This window comes from Tasmannia lanceolata, unplaced genomic scaffold, assembly GCF_043159265.1.
Source record: "Tasmannia lanceolata isolate RefF3 unplaced genomic scaffold, GAP_Taslan_0.1 ptg000008l, whole genome shotgun sequence".
Taxonomy (NCBI): Eukaryota; Viridiplantae; Streptophyta; class Magnoliopsida; order Canellales; family Winteraceae; genus Tasmannia; species Tasmannia lanceolata.
Genome location: NW_027518685.1, coordinates 22,866,200 through 22,882,207, shown reverse-complemented (window position 1 = coordinate 22,882,207; position 16,008 = coordinate 22,866,200). Strand labels below are relative to the sequence as shown.

Sequence of the window (16,008 nt, the reverse complement as noted above, 5' to 3'; positions counted from 1 at the left end):
AGTGGAAAAACAGCACGTGGTAGGTTGGAGAAAAACACCGATTGAAAGACTTTCAATCCTCTCATTTGCTGGACTTATTACTTTTAATCCAGGATTTATTTTACAATCTATGATCCGGATTGTAAAACCCGAAAATTTACAATATGGGTTTTAGCTTATAAATTTTTTTAGCTTGATAAAAAAATTGGATTCTACAGGATGTTAAATGATCTGTAGTCATAGTATGATTCAAATAGGTGACAGCTTAAATGGGTTGTGCCCCAAAAAATCATCTCCATAGGATGAAAACCTCTATAGATCATAGGGTTAGGATCATCCTATAGAAATGATTTAGGTTGTGGCACAACAAATGAACGGTTTGGATCATACTATGAACTGGGCCATACAGTACTTCTAGAAAATACTAGACAAGGATTTTACAATCCTATCCGAATGGCCTCTTCAAAGGATGATCCAAACCATTCATTTGTTGTGCCACAACGTAAATTTGCTCTACCCCGTAGATCATTTCCATATGATGATCCTAACCTTCGATCTGTAAAGAGACTGCACAAAACATCTATAGATAGTCTACAAGATCAACGGTCTTTGGTACTTGGCTTTTACGATTGACCGTGAAAGTGTCTTTCTGGCTTTCTGAGTAGTGGCATATTCGTTATTAAGCTAAACATAGTGGTATATATAGAAGCCGCCTGGTTTAAAACCCTAGAAAATCAAACTCTCTTCTCTTCTCAGGGGTTTCTGGCTCTTTTCCGATGGGGAGAAAAGTCGAAGAAGCTTCTCATTTTAGAGAGCCAGAAACCCTAGATTCCTCAGAAAAACACGAAAAGGGAACGAAGAAGAAAAAGGATAGAAACAAGGAATCAGAAAATCAAACCCTAGAACAATCAAATGGAGAGAGAGTGAAAAGAAAGGAAAAGAAAAGGAAGGAACTGAATTCTCATGAAGAACTTGAGATTGAGTTGGGAGAAGAAACCCAAACCCTAGAAAAATCGAAGAAGAGAAAAAATAAGCAGAAAAATGGAGAAGAAATAGAGGAATTGGAAATTAAAGGCGTGATTGTGTCTGGTAACAACACGAAGGAATCAAAATACGCGGCTTTGAGCTCTTTTACTGAATCTGGTCTTCCAAATGAGGTTCTAGAATGCTGTAAGAACTTCAGCAGTCCATCTCCGATTCAATCTCACGCGTGGCCTTTCCTTTTGGACGGTCGAGATTTCATCGGCATTGCTGCAACTGGATCTGGTAATCTTTCACACCTTTTTTTTTTTTGATAATTTTTGCTCCAATTTTTATTCACTAGTTCTTTCTCAGTTCATCAAGTTTTTTTTTCTTTTTTAGGTAAAACTTTGGCGTTTGGTGTTCCTGCACTTATGCACATTTTGGGCAAGAAGAAAAGAAAAACATCAAAGGGAGGGTTGCCTCTTTGTCTTGTGCTCTCGCCTACTAGGGAGCTAGCTCAACAAGTAGGCTTTCTTATGTTTCTCTTGCATGTTATCTTTCTTTGTTATTTGTTTTTGCCGCTCGTCTATAGAACTGATTAATTGATAGCTGCATAGTTTTAAATTTCGGCTGAAATCCGAAATTCGGTTGTTTTTCACCCTCATTTACAAAATTTCCTCCCAAATTTTATACATTTCGGTCGAAATTAAAAAATAAATAAAAAAAACCGGAATTTTTATCAAGGGTTAACATGATTTCGGCCGAAATTTTCACCGAAACTGACATTTAAATTCTTGATAGCTTTAAAAAAAAGAAAGAACCATAATGTAGATAAGGTAGCATTGTTCTCTAGATTATTGAAGATCAGCGTATTTTTGTTATTTGTTAATGATATTACAGTTTAATTTTATAAATGACCATTGCTGCATGCTAATATAAAAATTAAAAAAGAGAAAACTCAACTCAACAAAGCCTTTTTCCCAAACTAGTTGAAGTCGGCTAAATGAATCCTTTAGAAAAATTTCGTGAACAAAATGAAAGGAATCTACCCGGCTCTAGTTGGGTTCTTCTACGTGGATCATTTTCTTCCATTCTATCCTATACAAGGTCATGTTCTTTGTTATGTTCCTAACTGTCAAGTGTTTCCTCACTGTTTTCACCCAAGTTGTTTTCTGTCTGCCCCTACCTCTTTTTACTCCATCAATTTGGCACGAGTCGTCTCTTCTCACTGGAGCATCCAAAGGCCTACGTTGGATATGTCCAAACTATCTTAAGCAGTGATCTCTCATCTCCTCCTCAATTGGTGCCACCCCCACCTTTTTTACGAATATCTTTAAAAAAGATAAAAATAAAATAAAAAATAATCTTCTTACTTCCTCACGGTCATTCTTTACATGTGATATAGTTGGAAGTGTACAATATCTTACCCAATTATCCCCATATGATAAGCTGTATTATTAAGTGGTCGAGGTTTGTTTGTGACCACAGTTGTAAATTTCGTTTCGTCCAAAATGGATTTTGGACGACACATTTCGGTTTCGGCCGAAAACTGGAACGAAATGACCAAAATTTCGTTTGGTTCCGGATTTCGGCCTAAATTGACCGGAATTGACTGAAATTTACAGAAATTTGACGAAATTTACCAAAAAGTTTCGAACTAAATTGTCCGAAATTTCGTTTCAGTGGCCAAAACGAAATGGCCACCGAAACGAAATTTACAACTATGTTTGTGACTCAAGAATTCATAGATGTGGCACTGCTAAACATGCAACTTGCAATGTGTATCTAAAATGGAGTACCTTTATTGTCCATTCAATATTTGAACTGTTGTGATGTGTTATGTGGAATAATTAGGGTGCAAATTGGTTTAGATGTTATTACTGGATCACATGCCACCGCATTTAAATCGATGGTAGTACTTTTTTGAGTTCTCTGAGGATCCTAGATTTCATACTGAAACTGTGTTGTCCTTTCGAAAAATAAAGAAGTGTCTTGTAATTTAAGTGGAAAGGTTTGGACCGTTTGGTTATTCCTATTCTACATTTTATGCTGACTATTATTAAGTTACTCTCTATTCATCAACTAGTTGGGAATTATTTCTTGATTATTTAAAGATGTATGTAGCTAATTTCTGTATTGGTGACAGATTTCGGATGTTCTATGCGATGCCGGGAAGTCTTGTGGTGTGAAATCAGTCTGTGTGTATGGTGGAACGTCCAAAGGACCACAGATATCTCTTCTGAAATCGGGAGTTGTAAGATATTTCTGGACCTATTTTAATAAATCCTTTTTTTTCCAATACTCAGAACCATTGTTCCCCTCAGTGAGTCTGGCTTTGCAAAGATACTCTTGATATGTTTATTTGCAATGATCAAGATTGATAAATTGTGTCCATTAAAAAAATTGATAAATTGCGATAAGTTTATTTGCAATGGTGCCGACCTAAAATTGGGTGGGGATACCCTATGTCATCAAATATATATATATATATATATATATATATATATATATATATATATATATATATATATGAGAAAACGGTTTCTACACACAAGTGTAGATAAGTTATCTACACTAGCTTAAAATACAGTGGGGGCCCACATTGTTTGGGTGATCCAAACCATTCATATGAAAGGTCCTCACATAGATAGGGTGTGCCCAAGAAATCAGCTTCATAGGATCATCCTAACCCTTCGAACCGTGGATGCAAAAAATGGACAGATTCGTGAAGGTTTATACACGTCCATTTTACCTCTACAAATCGTAGGGTTGGGATGATCCTATGGAGCTGATTTTTTGTGGACACCCTATCTATGTGAGGGCCAATCAAATGAATGGTTTGGATCACCCAAACAATATGCTCTCCACTGTATTTTAAGCTAGTGTGTAGATAACTTATCTACACTTGTGTGTAGAAACCGTTCTCTCTCTCTCTCTCTATATATATATATATATATATATATATATATATATATATATATATATATAGAGAGAGAGAGAGAGAGAGAGAGAGAGAGAGAGGAAAGTGTTTCTGAGCTCAAGCTCAAAAAATATGTGGGCCCACATTTTTTTGGTGATCCAAAGCATTCGTTTGAAAGTGTCTCTCATACCCTATCCATGTAAGGGCCTCTCATATGAATGCTTTGGGTCACCTCAAAAATTTGGTCCCACATAAGTTTTTGACGCTCGAGCTCAGAAACACTTTATATATATATATATATATATATATATATATATATATATATATATATATATGAGGAATAAGATTGTGCGGTCAACCGCACCTAAGCTTAGGTGCGGTCGAGAGCCCAAACACATGGGTACCACATTTTTTGTGCTGATCAAAACCATTCATTTGCAAGGTCCCATCATAGATAGGGTGTGTACAAAAAATCAGGTCCATTGGATCATCCTAACAACTCCAAAAGTGGAGGGCAAAAATGGGCATATTTGTGGCAAACGGTGTCTGTCCATTTTGCCCTCCACTTTTGGATGGGTTAGGATGATCCTATGGAGCTGATTTTTTGTACATACCCCATCTATGTAAGGGCCTTTCAAATGAATGCTTTGGATCATCCTAACAAAGTGGGCCCACATGAGTTTGGGGCCCTCGATCGCACCTAACCTTGGTGCGGTCGACCGCACACTCCTTTTCCTTTCTCTCTCTCTATATATATGAGAAAATGGTTTCTGCAAACGTGTGCAGGTAAGCTTACCTGCACACGTTTGCAAAAACAGGGTGGGGGCCCACATATTTTGGGGGTCCAAAGCATTCATTTGGAAGGCCCTTCCATGGATAGGGTGTGGCCCAAAATCAGCCCCATTAGATCATCCTAACCCTGCCATTTGTGGAGGGGAAAAATGGGTAGAAACATGGACACACAGTGTCTGTCCATTTCCCCCTCACCTTTGATTGGGTTAGGACAATCCAATGGGGCTGATTTTTGGGCCACACCTTATCCATGGCCTTCCAAATGAGTGGTTTTGATCCCCCCACACTGTTTTTGCAAACGTGTGCAGGTAACTTACCTGCACACGTTTGCAGGAACCATTTCCTCTCTTTCTCTCTGTCTCTCTCTCTCTCTCTCTCTATATATATATATATATATATATATATATATATATATATATATATATATAGAGAGAGAGAGAGAGAGAGAGAGAGAGAGAGGGGTTTCTACACACAAGTGTAGATAAGTTATCTACACACTAGCTTAAAATACAGTGGAGGCCCACATTGTTTGGGTGGTCCAAACCATTCATTTGATTGGCCCTCACATGGATAGAGTGTTCTACACTTGTGTGCAGAAACCGTTTTCTCATATATATATATAATTTTATAGAGAAAATGGTTTCTACACACATGTGTAGATAAGTTATCTACACACTACCTTAAAATACAGCGGAGGCCCACATTATTTGGGTGGTCCAAAGTCCAAACCATTCATTTGATTGGCCCTCACATAGATAGGGTGTCCACAAAAAATCAGCTCCATAGGATCATCCTAACCCTTCGAACCGTGGAGGCAAAAAATGGATAGATTTGTGAAGGTTTATGCACGTCCATTTTACCTCCATAAATCGTAGGGTTGGGATGATCCTATGGAGCTGATTTTTTGTGGACACCCAATCTATGTGAGGGCCAATCAAATGAATGGTTTGAATCACCCAAACAATATCCCCTCCACTGTATTTTAAGGTAGTGTGTAGATAACTTGTCTACACATGTGTGTAGAAACTGTTTTCTCAATATTATATATATATATATATATATATATATATATATATATATATATATATATAGAGAGAGAGAGAGAGAGAGAGAGAGAGAGAGAGAGAGAGAGAGAGAGAGAGAGCATCACACTTCAAAAGAGGGTGGGGGCCACATTTTTGTGGGGATCAAAACCATTCATTTGGAAGGCCCTTCCATGGATAAGGTGTGGCCCAAAAATCAGCCCCATTGGATTGTCCTAACCCAATCAAAAGTGTGTGTGTTGGGGGGGGGGGATGGGGAATGGGCAGACACTGTGTGTCCATGTTGGAGGGTGGGGGCCACATTTTTGTGGGGATCAAAACCATTCATTTGGAAGGCCCTTCCATGGATAAGGTGTGGCCCAAAAATCAGCCCATTGGATTGTCCTAACCCAATGAAAAGTGTGTGTAAGTGTGTGTGTGTGTGGGGGGGGGGGGGGGGGGGGGGGGGAGAGGGGGAATGGACAGACACTGTGTGTCCATGTTTCTGCACATTTTTCCCCTCCACAAATGGCAGGGTTAGGATGATCCAATGGTGCTGATTTTTGGGCCACACCCTATCCATGGGAGGGCCTTCCAAGTTAATGCTTTGGACCCCCAAAAAATATGGGCCCCCACCCTGTTTCTGCACTTGTGTGCAGGTAAGCTTACCTGCACACGTATGCAGGAACCCTTTTTTTTTTCTTTTTTCTTTTAAATTTTGAAATGGCTGCAGGAACCCTTTCCTATATATATATATATATATATATATATATATATATATATATCGAATGGAAGTTAAAGTATCGATAGTAAAAATAAGTTCATGCCAGATTTGTGGCATTTGAACGAAGCAAATTTAATTTTGTTTATTTTTACTTTCTTTTAGCTAAGCATGTTCACTTAGGTTCACTTATTAATTCTTGTCATGGTCAGAAATAGTTATTTGACTGTTTAGAGAAGTATGCAACTTTATGGAAATTATGATGAATATTTACTAGATCTCTTCAGCCTTCACACAAGTTGTATTTGTGGGCTACCATTATCTTATCTGTTGCTATTTGTTTTTATTTTCATGTACATTGCAGGATATTGTTATTGGGACTCCTGGTCGCTTGAAGGATCTGATTGAAATGGGCATTTGTTCCCTTACTGAAGTATCTTTTGTGGTGAGTATATTTTTTCTCAAAAACTTCGCTCGATGCATCTTCTCTTTTGGTTGTGTTGTAAATTCAGTTGTTTTCAGTAAGCTATTTTTTGGGGGTAAATATTTGACGTTGATCACAAATGTGAACCAACCAGTTCATTTTAAATATATGAATTGTCTTGGTTCTGTTGGAAATTGAACAATCCATCCAGTTCAGTACTCCAAAACTGGGAAAACAACTTTTGTCTGCAAACTGGACTGTTGGACCGCGTAGTTCTGGCTGAATTGGGTTGAGGAGGCCAATCTGAAGGTTTAAACCAGTTACATTGAAAGCTCTTGGAAACTATGATCTGCATGGTTGTTATTGATGAATTTCCAATACTTTCAAGATACTTCAAATTTAACGTTGGCTCAACTTTTTAATGGAATGGTCTTGCACAAGTAATACGGAAGTGGGTCGAAGTTGTAATCTATGTGGAAAATGCCTATTTTTCTATCCTTTCCAGAAGAGGGAAGCAAGTTTGGGCTATTTCCACATCTTCACCATTAGAGACAAATGTACCCTCTACTTATAGTATTCCCTGAAATAGGGGATTATAATGTACCATCTAATTGCAGTTTTCTCCTATCTACTATTTCCTTTTGTGTTTTGGCGGATTTACAGTATACAGTTTTGAAGAAAACAAATACTTGTTTTTCCTAGAAACAATCTAAGATGACATTCAATTCAAACCATTTCTGAGTTGCTGATCCTGCGTTCTTAAACTTTGAAAATTCTGTTTTAAAGAAACATGGCATACTTCAGCCCCCCCTCGCTTCCTGTAAGCATTAACCATTGGCCATTTGTAGGTTCTAGATGAAGCAGATCGAATGCTTGACATGGGATTCGAGGTCGAGGTTCGTTCAATATTAAGCCAAACATGCTCTGGTATTTTCCATTGACACATTACCTTTTTCTTATTTATTTTTGTATGCCAATTGGTTTATAGTTGCGCATAACATGAGGCTTTTTCAAAAGAGCACAGTGGACAGGTGCATTTCTTTTTTGGTCATTTAATACACACGTCTGTCAAGAATTTTTCTACAAATCCATACCTCTATAGACATTTGTGTTCCTTTAATATTTCAACACTATCTGGTCATTTGACCTATCCATGAAATGTTCTTGACAGTGTAGATTTTTATTTCAGTATTTAGTCACAAGGCATGCATAATAGTACATGCGTTTCAAGTCACAGAGAGACTGTAGCAGATACTCCTATGTTTAAATCGTCTATGTGGTTTTGTCAATCTGGTATCATGACTGCTAGTATAGTTCCCCTTTTCGAAAAGATCTGGTGATGTTATTAAAACAATTAGGATTACCATTTATTTTTTCCGACTGATTAGTGATGACAATTTTTGTTAAAGACTTAAGAGCCAAGAAACAAAGTAGGAAAGCAAATAAGGATAAAAGGAAAAATAGTTACAAAAAAGAATGGTGAAATTGATATTGAGCTATTGTGTAAAATGAATATAATTCCAAACCACTAATGTTGGGTGAGAAACCCCTGCCCTCTTCATAGGGTTTTAAAGTGTCATCTGGTACGAGGCATACCATTCCGATATTTTCGGATTTTGGGTTGTATGATTTGTGTTGACCACTACATTGTTCAATACATGCGTTCTTCATTTGAAAACAAGTCGGTCTTGTCCGATACATGATGCATCAAAAGTTGTATTCCGATGTACTAGATTTTGTGATGCCCGATACAGATATATTTTTGGTACTTTTAAACTTTGCCATTCACCTCATGATGAACATGCTCCTAGAGTGTGGTTTGAGAGGCTAAATCAAGCCTTTCAAACACACTAGGTCAGTTACATTACCCATATTAGTTTATGTCGATGATATCATTATTGCTGGATGAGAATGCAAAAATCGATATACTCAGCAGTGCACTTCAAAAAAATTCTGATAAGAAGGATTTGGGAGACTGTCATTACTTTCTTGGCATTGAGGTACAAAGAAAAAAGAAAGGGTATGCTATGGATCTTCTTGGTAGGTTTCATAAGTTGAACTACAAGCCTATTGCAGCACTTGCAGTCTATGATAAGAATGCCAAGATGGAGAAAAGTGGCACATCCACAAATGTATGGAAGTATGGTTGGTGCACTTCAGTATTTAGCTCAAAATTTGCTCATTTTGACTGAAATGACCGAAATTTGAAAAAAAAAAAGGTTTTGGTGGGGACCGAAACCGAAACCGAAATTTAAATCCATGGCTTTCACACAACCTGATGTTACCTATACAGTGAATCTAAGTGTGTCGGTGTATGAACGATTCAATACAAGAACATTTACGTGCTGTTAAGGGACTCATGAGGTGTCTTAAAGGAACTTGACTCATGCTTTTTCATACGAATTGGGCGAGAAGAACGAATTAAAATTGGTCGGATTCTCCAAAGCTGATTGGGCAGGTGATCCTGATACCAAAAGATCGGTTACTGGGTGCCGTATAGTGTCAAATAATTATCTGGTTTCATGGACCAGTAAGAAACGATAAGGTTGCTCCATTGTGACCTGGTGGTCATGGGTTCGAGTCACGGAAACAGCCTCTCTGCAAAGCAGGGGTAAGGCGGCGTACATGTAGCCCTCCCCAGACGCCTCAATGGCAGGAGCCTTGTGCACTGAGCCGACGACTGTTGAAAGATCTAGTGTGGAAATGACGACTGTTGAAAGATCTAGTGCGGAAGCATAATATAGACCCCTGACTTTTACTACCACATAAATTGATTTGGTTATGACAACTGCTTCAGGGGATACATATGTTATCAAGAGGATGTGCGGAACTATATTGTGACAACCAACATGCAATCAAACTATCACAAAATTCGATGTTTCATGCTAGAACAAAACCCATAAAAATAGACTTTCAGTTTGTTATAAAGAGAGTGTAGAAAGTGGTGAGATAGGGAGATAGGTCCACTTTTTTTCCTAGCAATGGCCACATGGCAGCAGGTTTGTTGGGTTTTCTTTTGTGGCAGTCTAAATCTGCGGGACACCTTGTCCCCGGTGTTTGTATATGGATGTTCATCTATTGAATAAAATCTTTATCCTCTTCTCCCTCCCCCCCCCCCCCCCCCCCTCCCAAAAAAAAAAAAAAAAAAAAAACAGGAAAAAAGAAAAAGAAAAAGAAAAGTTGCGAACACCTTCACAAAAGAACTCACAAGTGATAGTTGTATCAGTCTTTTTGACAAGCTGAACATGTTCAAGGACGCAGTCAGCTAGAGGGGGTGTTAGAAATGGCACCTAAGTTAATATGGTGCTTTCACTCAGGTTGTATTGTGTGTCACATCATTAATGACAGTTTTTTAATTAACTTAAGTGCTTTTATATACCAGTCATTAGGGCTGTAATGTATATCTAGTGAATGGAATTCCAGCCCCATGAATTGTGTGGGTTCTCCTGTACAAATTGGGCATCATTTGCCATCTGTATGCTCTTACTTAATGTAGAATATAAATTTATTATTGCACAATCTTTTTTTTTTGGAAGGTGAAATTTCGCAAATTGTCCATCATCTACTATTTGACTATCTCACTCCTCCTCCTCCTCCCCTCTCTCTCTCTGTGTGTGTGTGTGTGTGTGTCTCCTAAAATTTATCATGATTATTTTGCTACAATGCTTTATTGGATAAAAATATTGTGAGCCAAGGAAATATTTTTTCGTACATCCTCTTTTTCTCTGATCTCTGTTTAGAGATCTTTTCGCCAAAAGGTGAAATATTTTAACATTGCTGACATTGTGCAGCCCGTCAGATGGTAATGTTCAGCGCAACATGGCCCTTTTCTGTTCATCAGCTAGCTCAAGAATTCATGGATCCAAACCCTGTTAAGGTGTGTTCTTGATATATAGTTTTGGCCTTTTTTAGGTGTGCCTCTTTTTAATCTTATGCCAACAATCTGATGCTTTTCAGGTTGTGGTGGGCTCTGAGGATTTAGCTGCAAATCATGATGTTATGCAGATAATAGAGGTATTCTTATTCAAAAGATTAGAGTCTATGCCCAATTGACTTAATTCGCGTATGATTTTCTTTCTTTTCATTGCTTTTATGTTCAAGTACGTTTGCTTCCCATTTATAGGTCTTGGATGACCGAGCACGGAATGAACGTTTGGTTGCCTTGCTAGATAAATATCACAAATCCCAGAGGTATCTGTACTTTTTGTTTCATGTTTTTAATAGATTATTTCTTAAACTCTTCATGATGTTCTGTTCTAACTTGGAGGGAACTTCATTGGTTGGTTTTGAAAATTTGAAGAATAAAATGGGCTTGTTTCTTGTGAGCGGGCATTTATCCCGTCATCATATCATCATTTACTCTGAAAGGTTCAAAATAAATGTATTTTTTCTCTAGTTAAGAATCGAGATTATTTTGGCCATTTAAAGAAGTATCATGTATTGGTCATGATGCAAGGAAAATATATTAGAGCAATTTATCAGTGGCGAGTTCTTTTTTATTATTTTGATTTTTTTTTTTTTGGGGTGGGGGGGGGGGGGGGGGGGGGGATGGGATATGGCTGAACATCTTGCTGATACATACAATGTTTTCAACAGGAACAGGGTATTGGTTTTTGTCTTGTACAAGAAGGAAGCAGCTAGGGTTGAAACAATGCTTCAAAACAAGTAAATGTGTACCCTGTTCTACTCTCATTTTTGCATTCTTGTTGAGTTATTTACCAGTTTCATGCTGTTTAATTGCAGTTTACAAGTTAATTCAGCCTCAAATACACAATATTAGCTTAAGAATTTTTTTTGGTATTATATAAGATTGTGCCACTAAATATTTCTGAGGAATGATTTATTCCGTCTTCTAGGGGTTGGAAAGTTGTTTCTGTGCATGGTGACAAAGCTCAATCGGCTCGTACGCAGGCACTTTCCTTATTCAAGGAAGGAAAATGTCCTTTGATGGTGAGTTATCACTGTGACCATTCTATCAGCTGTTATAGTCGAGGAAATGCAATTGATCACTGCAGCCATGGTGTCAACAACCATGGCTATTATACCTTTAATAAAAAACAACCATAGCTATTATAGTCTTAGGACCTCTTGGTCAATTATTGGACACAGTGGATATTATACTTATATTTACAGTCATTTAGGCATGACTGGTAACTTAGTTTGTAGAAGGTGCCTGACACATCTATGCTCCCATTACAAACAATTCAGAAATGCTTTCTGTATTGCTTTTATGTCATCTTATTTTTTGCTTCCCGTCTTATACTTTTGGGATTGACCTCCCTTTATTATGAATGAAAATTTCCACCATTCAAAAAAAAAAAAAAGTTCCGTATTCATAGCAATGCTTAATATTTAAAATGGGAATAATATAGTCAACTCCAAAAACTAATGTGCCAGTTAGTAACCCTGTTATCAGACTTTGTGGGCACTAGGGCGTAATATCAGGTGTTTTGTTTGCTCTTTGGTTTGGCGTGCACGGGCCATGGTTGCAAATAATAACAATTTATTGTATTGTTTCTCGTACTGATAAAAATAAAATTATAGTGGATCAATTATAAGATGCCTGGGTTGGACTTGAAAATTGTTAGTTTTTATTTTTTATAAAGTGAGTAATAGGCTAATAGAATGTAGAAAATCCCGAAAATGTTGGGCTAATCATTTATGTTCTTCCCATATAGGATTCAAGTTGAATCATGAATCCTGTTCCAGAGGATTCAAAATGAATACCAAAATTTAAATTATAAATCCGTGGATTTTAACAGCAGCTAGTAGCATGTAATTTTTGTTCTCAATTGAAGGCATACTTTACTAATAAAAAAACACCTTCATATTCAAGCTATAAACCTGGTGTACAATTTAATGTTCTCTGATTAGCAGGTTCATGCCATAATCGGTAATTTTATCTTCTTCCAATTTTACCAACTATGACAGATTCAATATATATATCTGTGCCCAAGTTAATGGTGTATTTATTTGGTGACACTGGTTTTCTACAGATTGCTACCGATGTAGCTTCTCGAGGCTTGGATATTCCGGATGTTGAAGTTGTGATCAACTATAGCTTTCCCCTCACCACCGAGGATTATGTTCACAGAATAGGGAGGACTGGAAGAGCTGGTAAGAAGGGAGTTGCACACACTTTCTTCATGCAGGAAAATAAGGTACTTTTTGATACTCAATTTGAGTTTCTTGTTTGTTAATCAAGTTGACCGTATGATCTTCAAGCAAAATTATCACAGGGCCTAGCTGGGGAGCTTGTGAATGTTCTCAGAGAAGCAGGGCAGATTGTGCCAGCTGCACTAATGAAATTTGGGACCCATGTTAGGAAAAAGGTGCACATTTCTTAGACCCACATCTAACCTTTCAATGTACATCTGAGCATGGATATCCATGGCCCATTTCATGTTAATCTGTATTGGTTTCTTCTGCCTTACCGCAGGAATCCAAGCTATACGGGGCGCACTTCAAAGAAATTACGGCAGATGCTCCCAAGTCTACAAAAATCACTTTCAACAATTCAGATGATGAAGATTGATTCCCAAAAAAAATGCTAATCATAACAATTTACTTTCTCTCAAGGCTACGATTTCCGGATAAATGGCTCTTAATATGGCTGTGGAGTACGTTCAGGCATTTCAGATTCCATCCTTGTTGAATCATACATTCAAGTACCTTAAAGTTGTGCAGAGAGGATGACGTGGCCATGAATATGGAGGGTGTGGCTTAGTGAAGTTCAGAACAATGCACCCTCCTAGTCTCTCCCAACTTGGGTTTGGTCTATAATTATTTGCAAGCTAAGGTATTGTGGTCATTTGGGCAGTGTAAAGATAATAACTCAGTCTTGACTCAGCAAGTTATTTATGAACTTGCCTATTAATTCAGAATATTGACTCGGTACTCAAGATTCCAATGAACTGAGTTGGCTTTCCGAGTTCTGAGTTGATTAGTGAGTTTTTGAAAATTTTGCAGAATTATATTGGTGGCTGCAGATTCTTGTACTGGTTTATATTGGGAATTAGAATGTTTTGAACTGTGTATTTATATTCTGACCATTTTGAATGAGAAATCATCAAGATATACACTGAACGCTGTGTGTATAGTTATAACTTAATAAATATCATCCACCATTTTGCGACCATCATTGGTGGGAGGGAAATAGGGGTTGCAAGAGTTTGGGATAAACTTTGGGGGGTGTTTGGGCAAAAAAAATATGGAATAAAGCATTTAATGGGGAAAAAAATTCCGAGGTCCCTATTAGGCTTGCAATTTTCCTTGAAAACAGGGAAAATGTCCATGGAAAATAAACGTGCTTTTAGGAAGGCTTCTGATTCTCTTCGATCAAACGTGCAGAAATGGAATGAGGAGAATCTCTGGAAGCAGCTCTGAAAAATCTCATATTTAGGCTTGGATTGCAATTCGGGTTGGGTTGGTTCAGGTTGGGGCCAACCCTAACCCAACCCAACCTGAGCCTCAGGTCGAGGATGGTCAACCTAAACCCAACCCGCCTCTAAATTTCTCAGCCCCAACCCAACCCATCTGACCAAAATCAGGTTGGGTTGAGTCGGGTTCACCTTGGGTTAAATAGAAAAATACAATAACCCATAAAAAATCAAGATAAAATTAGAGGATGCAGATTGGGTTTGGTCGGGTAGGGTTGCCAAGGCCTCAACCCTAAACCAACCCGAAATTAAATCGGGTTGGCCTTTCCCAACCTAACCCAACCCGAGTGAAAATTGGGTTGAACCCAAGTTGCACCCCTAAATTTTAGGCACACTGAAGGCGGAAAATTGAGAAGCAGGCTTTGTGGGCTAGGATTGCCGAACAGCTTTTTTTTTTTTTCTGCCTTTTTTTTTAACTTTTATCAATTGCTGCACCAATAAATGCAGGGGAAACACTTCCATGGGAGCCTTATCACCCTAAACGAGCTAACTTATCATTTTTATAATAATAATAAATGAAAAAATTGGCCATGTTTGGCAGCTATGAAATTTTTTTCCACGGAATATTAGTTTTATTGATATGGAAGTTTGGAGAGGGAGAAAAATGAGAGGCATGAGTGAGGAGAGGCTGACAAGTGGCTGAAAAACAAACTCTACTCAAAATAAAATATTTGTTTCAACTTTCAATCACATCTCACCTTCTTCTCACTCCTTTCCTCTCAATTCTCTCCCAGTCTAATATTCCATGAAAGAAAAAAATTCAGGGTTGCCAAAAACGGCCTTGACTTTATCATTTTACACCAAATATATGTGAGGCTTCGGGCCTGATTTGCGACCATGAAATTTTCTTTTATGAAATATTTGTTTGCCTAGTGTTATGTATGTGTGTGTGTGTGTGTGTGTGTGAGAGAGAGAGAGAGAGAGAGAGAGAGAGAGAGAGAGAGAGAGAGAAACAAGGCTGGGAAGCGTTGTTATCATCTTAGGTGTTCTAATCTGGAACAGTGGGTTTACGTTCTTGGGTACTTTCTTCAACTCCAATAGGAAAAAGAATGCACTTATTCATGTATTGTTCTACTTTAGACCGCCATGAAATTGTAAGAGATATATTTACTGCTGTTTGGAAAGGTTATTTTTAATTAAGATTAAGATAAATTCTAGGGAAAAAGGGAACACAGTCCGTGCATACATAATCCAATAATAAGAACCAGCAAAACATGAAACTTCTTAGAATTCTAGCTAACTTCAAACAAGAAACCTTCAACAAAGACATGAAACCTTCTCCAAAGACGAATTTCCTACCACTACAAACAAATAAAAGAATAAAACAATGCATTCAAAAGAAATTTCATAAGTAAAAAAGAGGAAAAACTCTTTAATGTAGAGTAATGAACTGGCGAAATCGCACTGAGAAATGGAAACAGCCATGATCGGGATCCCAGTACAACTCGATCTTGTCTCCTTTCTTGAGCCTTCTTCATTGAACAAACTCTTTGTTCCAATTGGATTGGACGATAAACATGTTGTTTGATTCCCATTTTCTGAATTTCAAGTTATGTTCCGAGCCTGTATCAATATCTTTTATGAGAATAGGGACCGACGTCCCTATGGTAACGACACTCTCAACCATGGCCTTATCCCAAGATGGAAATAAGTGACTGTAGACCGCCTTGCTGTGCAAAGCCAACCTACAGAGGTCGCTGACATCGCTATTGGTCGAAGTTTTCGAGATTGGTGAGGAGGATCGATGT

At 37.8% G+C, this 16,008-nt stretch overlaps 1 protein-coding gene across 1 annotated transcript; it reads left to right on the top strand.

The window, feature by feature from the left end:
• Nucleotides 1-706: 706 nt before the first annotated feature.
• STRS1 (DEA(D/H)-box RNA helicase family protein) lies at nt 707-13,907 on the top strand. The gene is made up of 13 exons (XM_077388670.1): nt 707-1,245; nt 1,342-1,466; nt 3,089-3,196; nt 6,762-6,842; nt 7,670-7,748; nt 10,613-10,698; nt 10,779-10,835; nt 10,945-11,012; nt 11,418-11,486; nt 11,678-11,771; nt 12,818-12,982; nt 13,061-13,153; nt 13,261-13,907. Exons 1-13 carry the CDS (start codon nt 756-758, stop codon nt 13,354-13,356), a joined length of 1,611 nt encoding a protein of 536 aa, XP_077244785.1. The 5' UTR covers nt 707-755; the 3' UTR covers nt 13,357-13,907.
• The last annotated feature ends 2,101 nt before the right edge of the window (nt 13,908-16,008 follow it).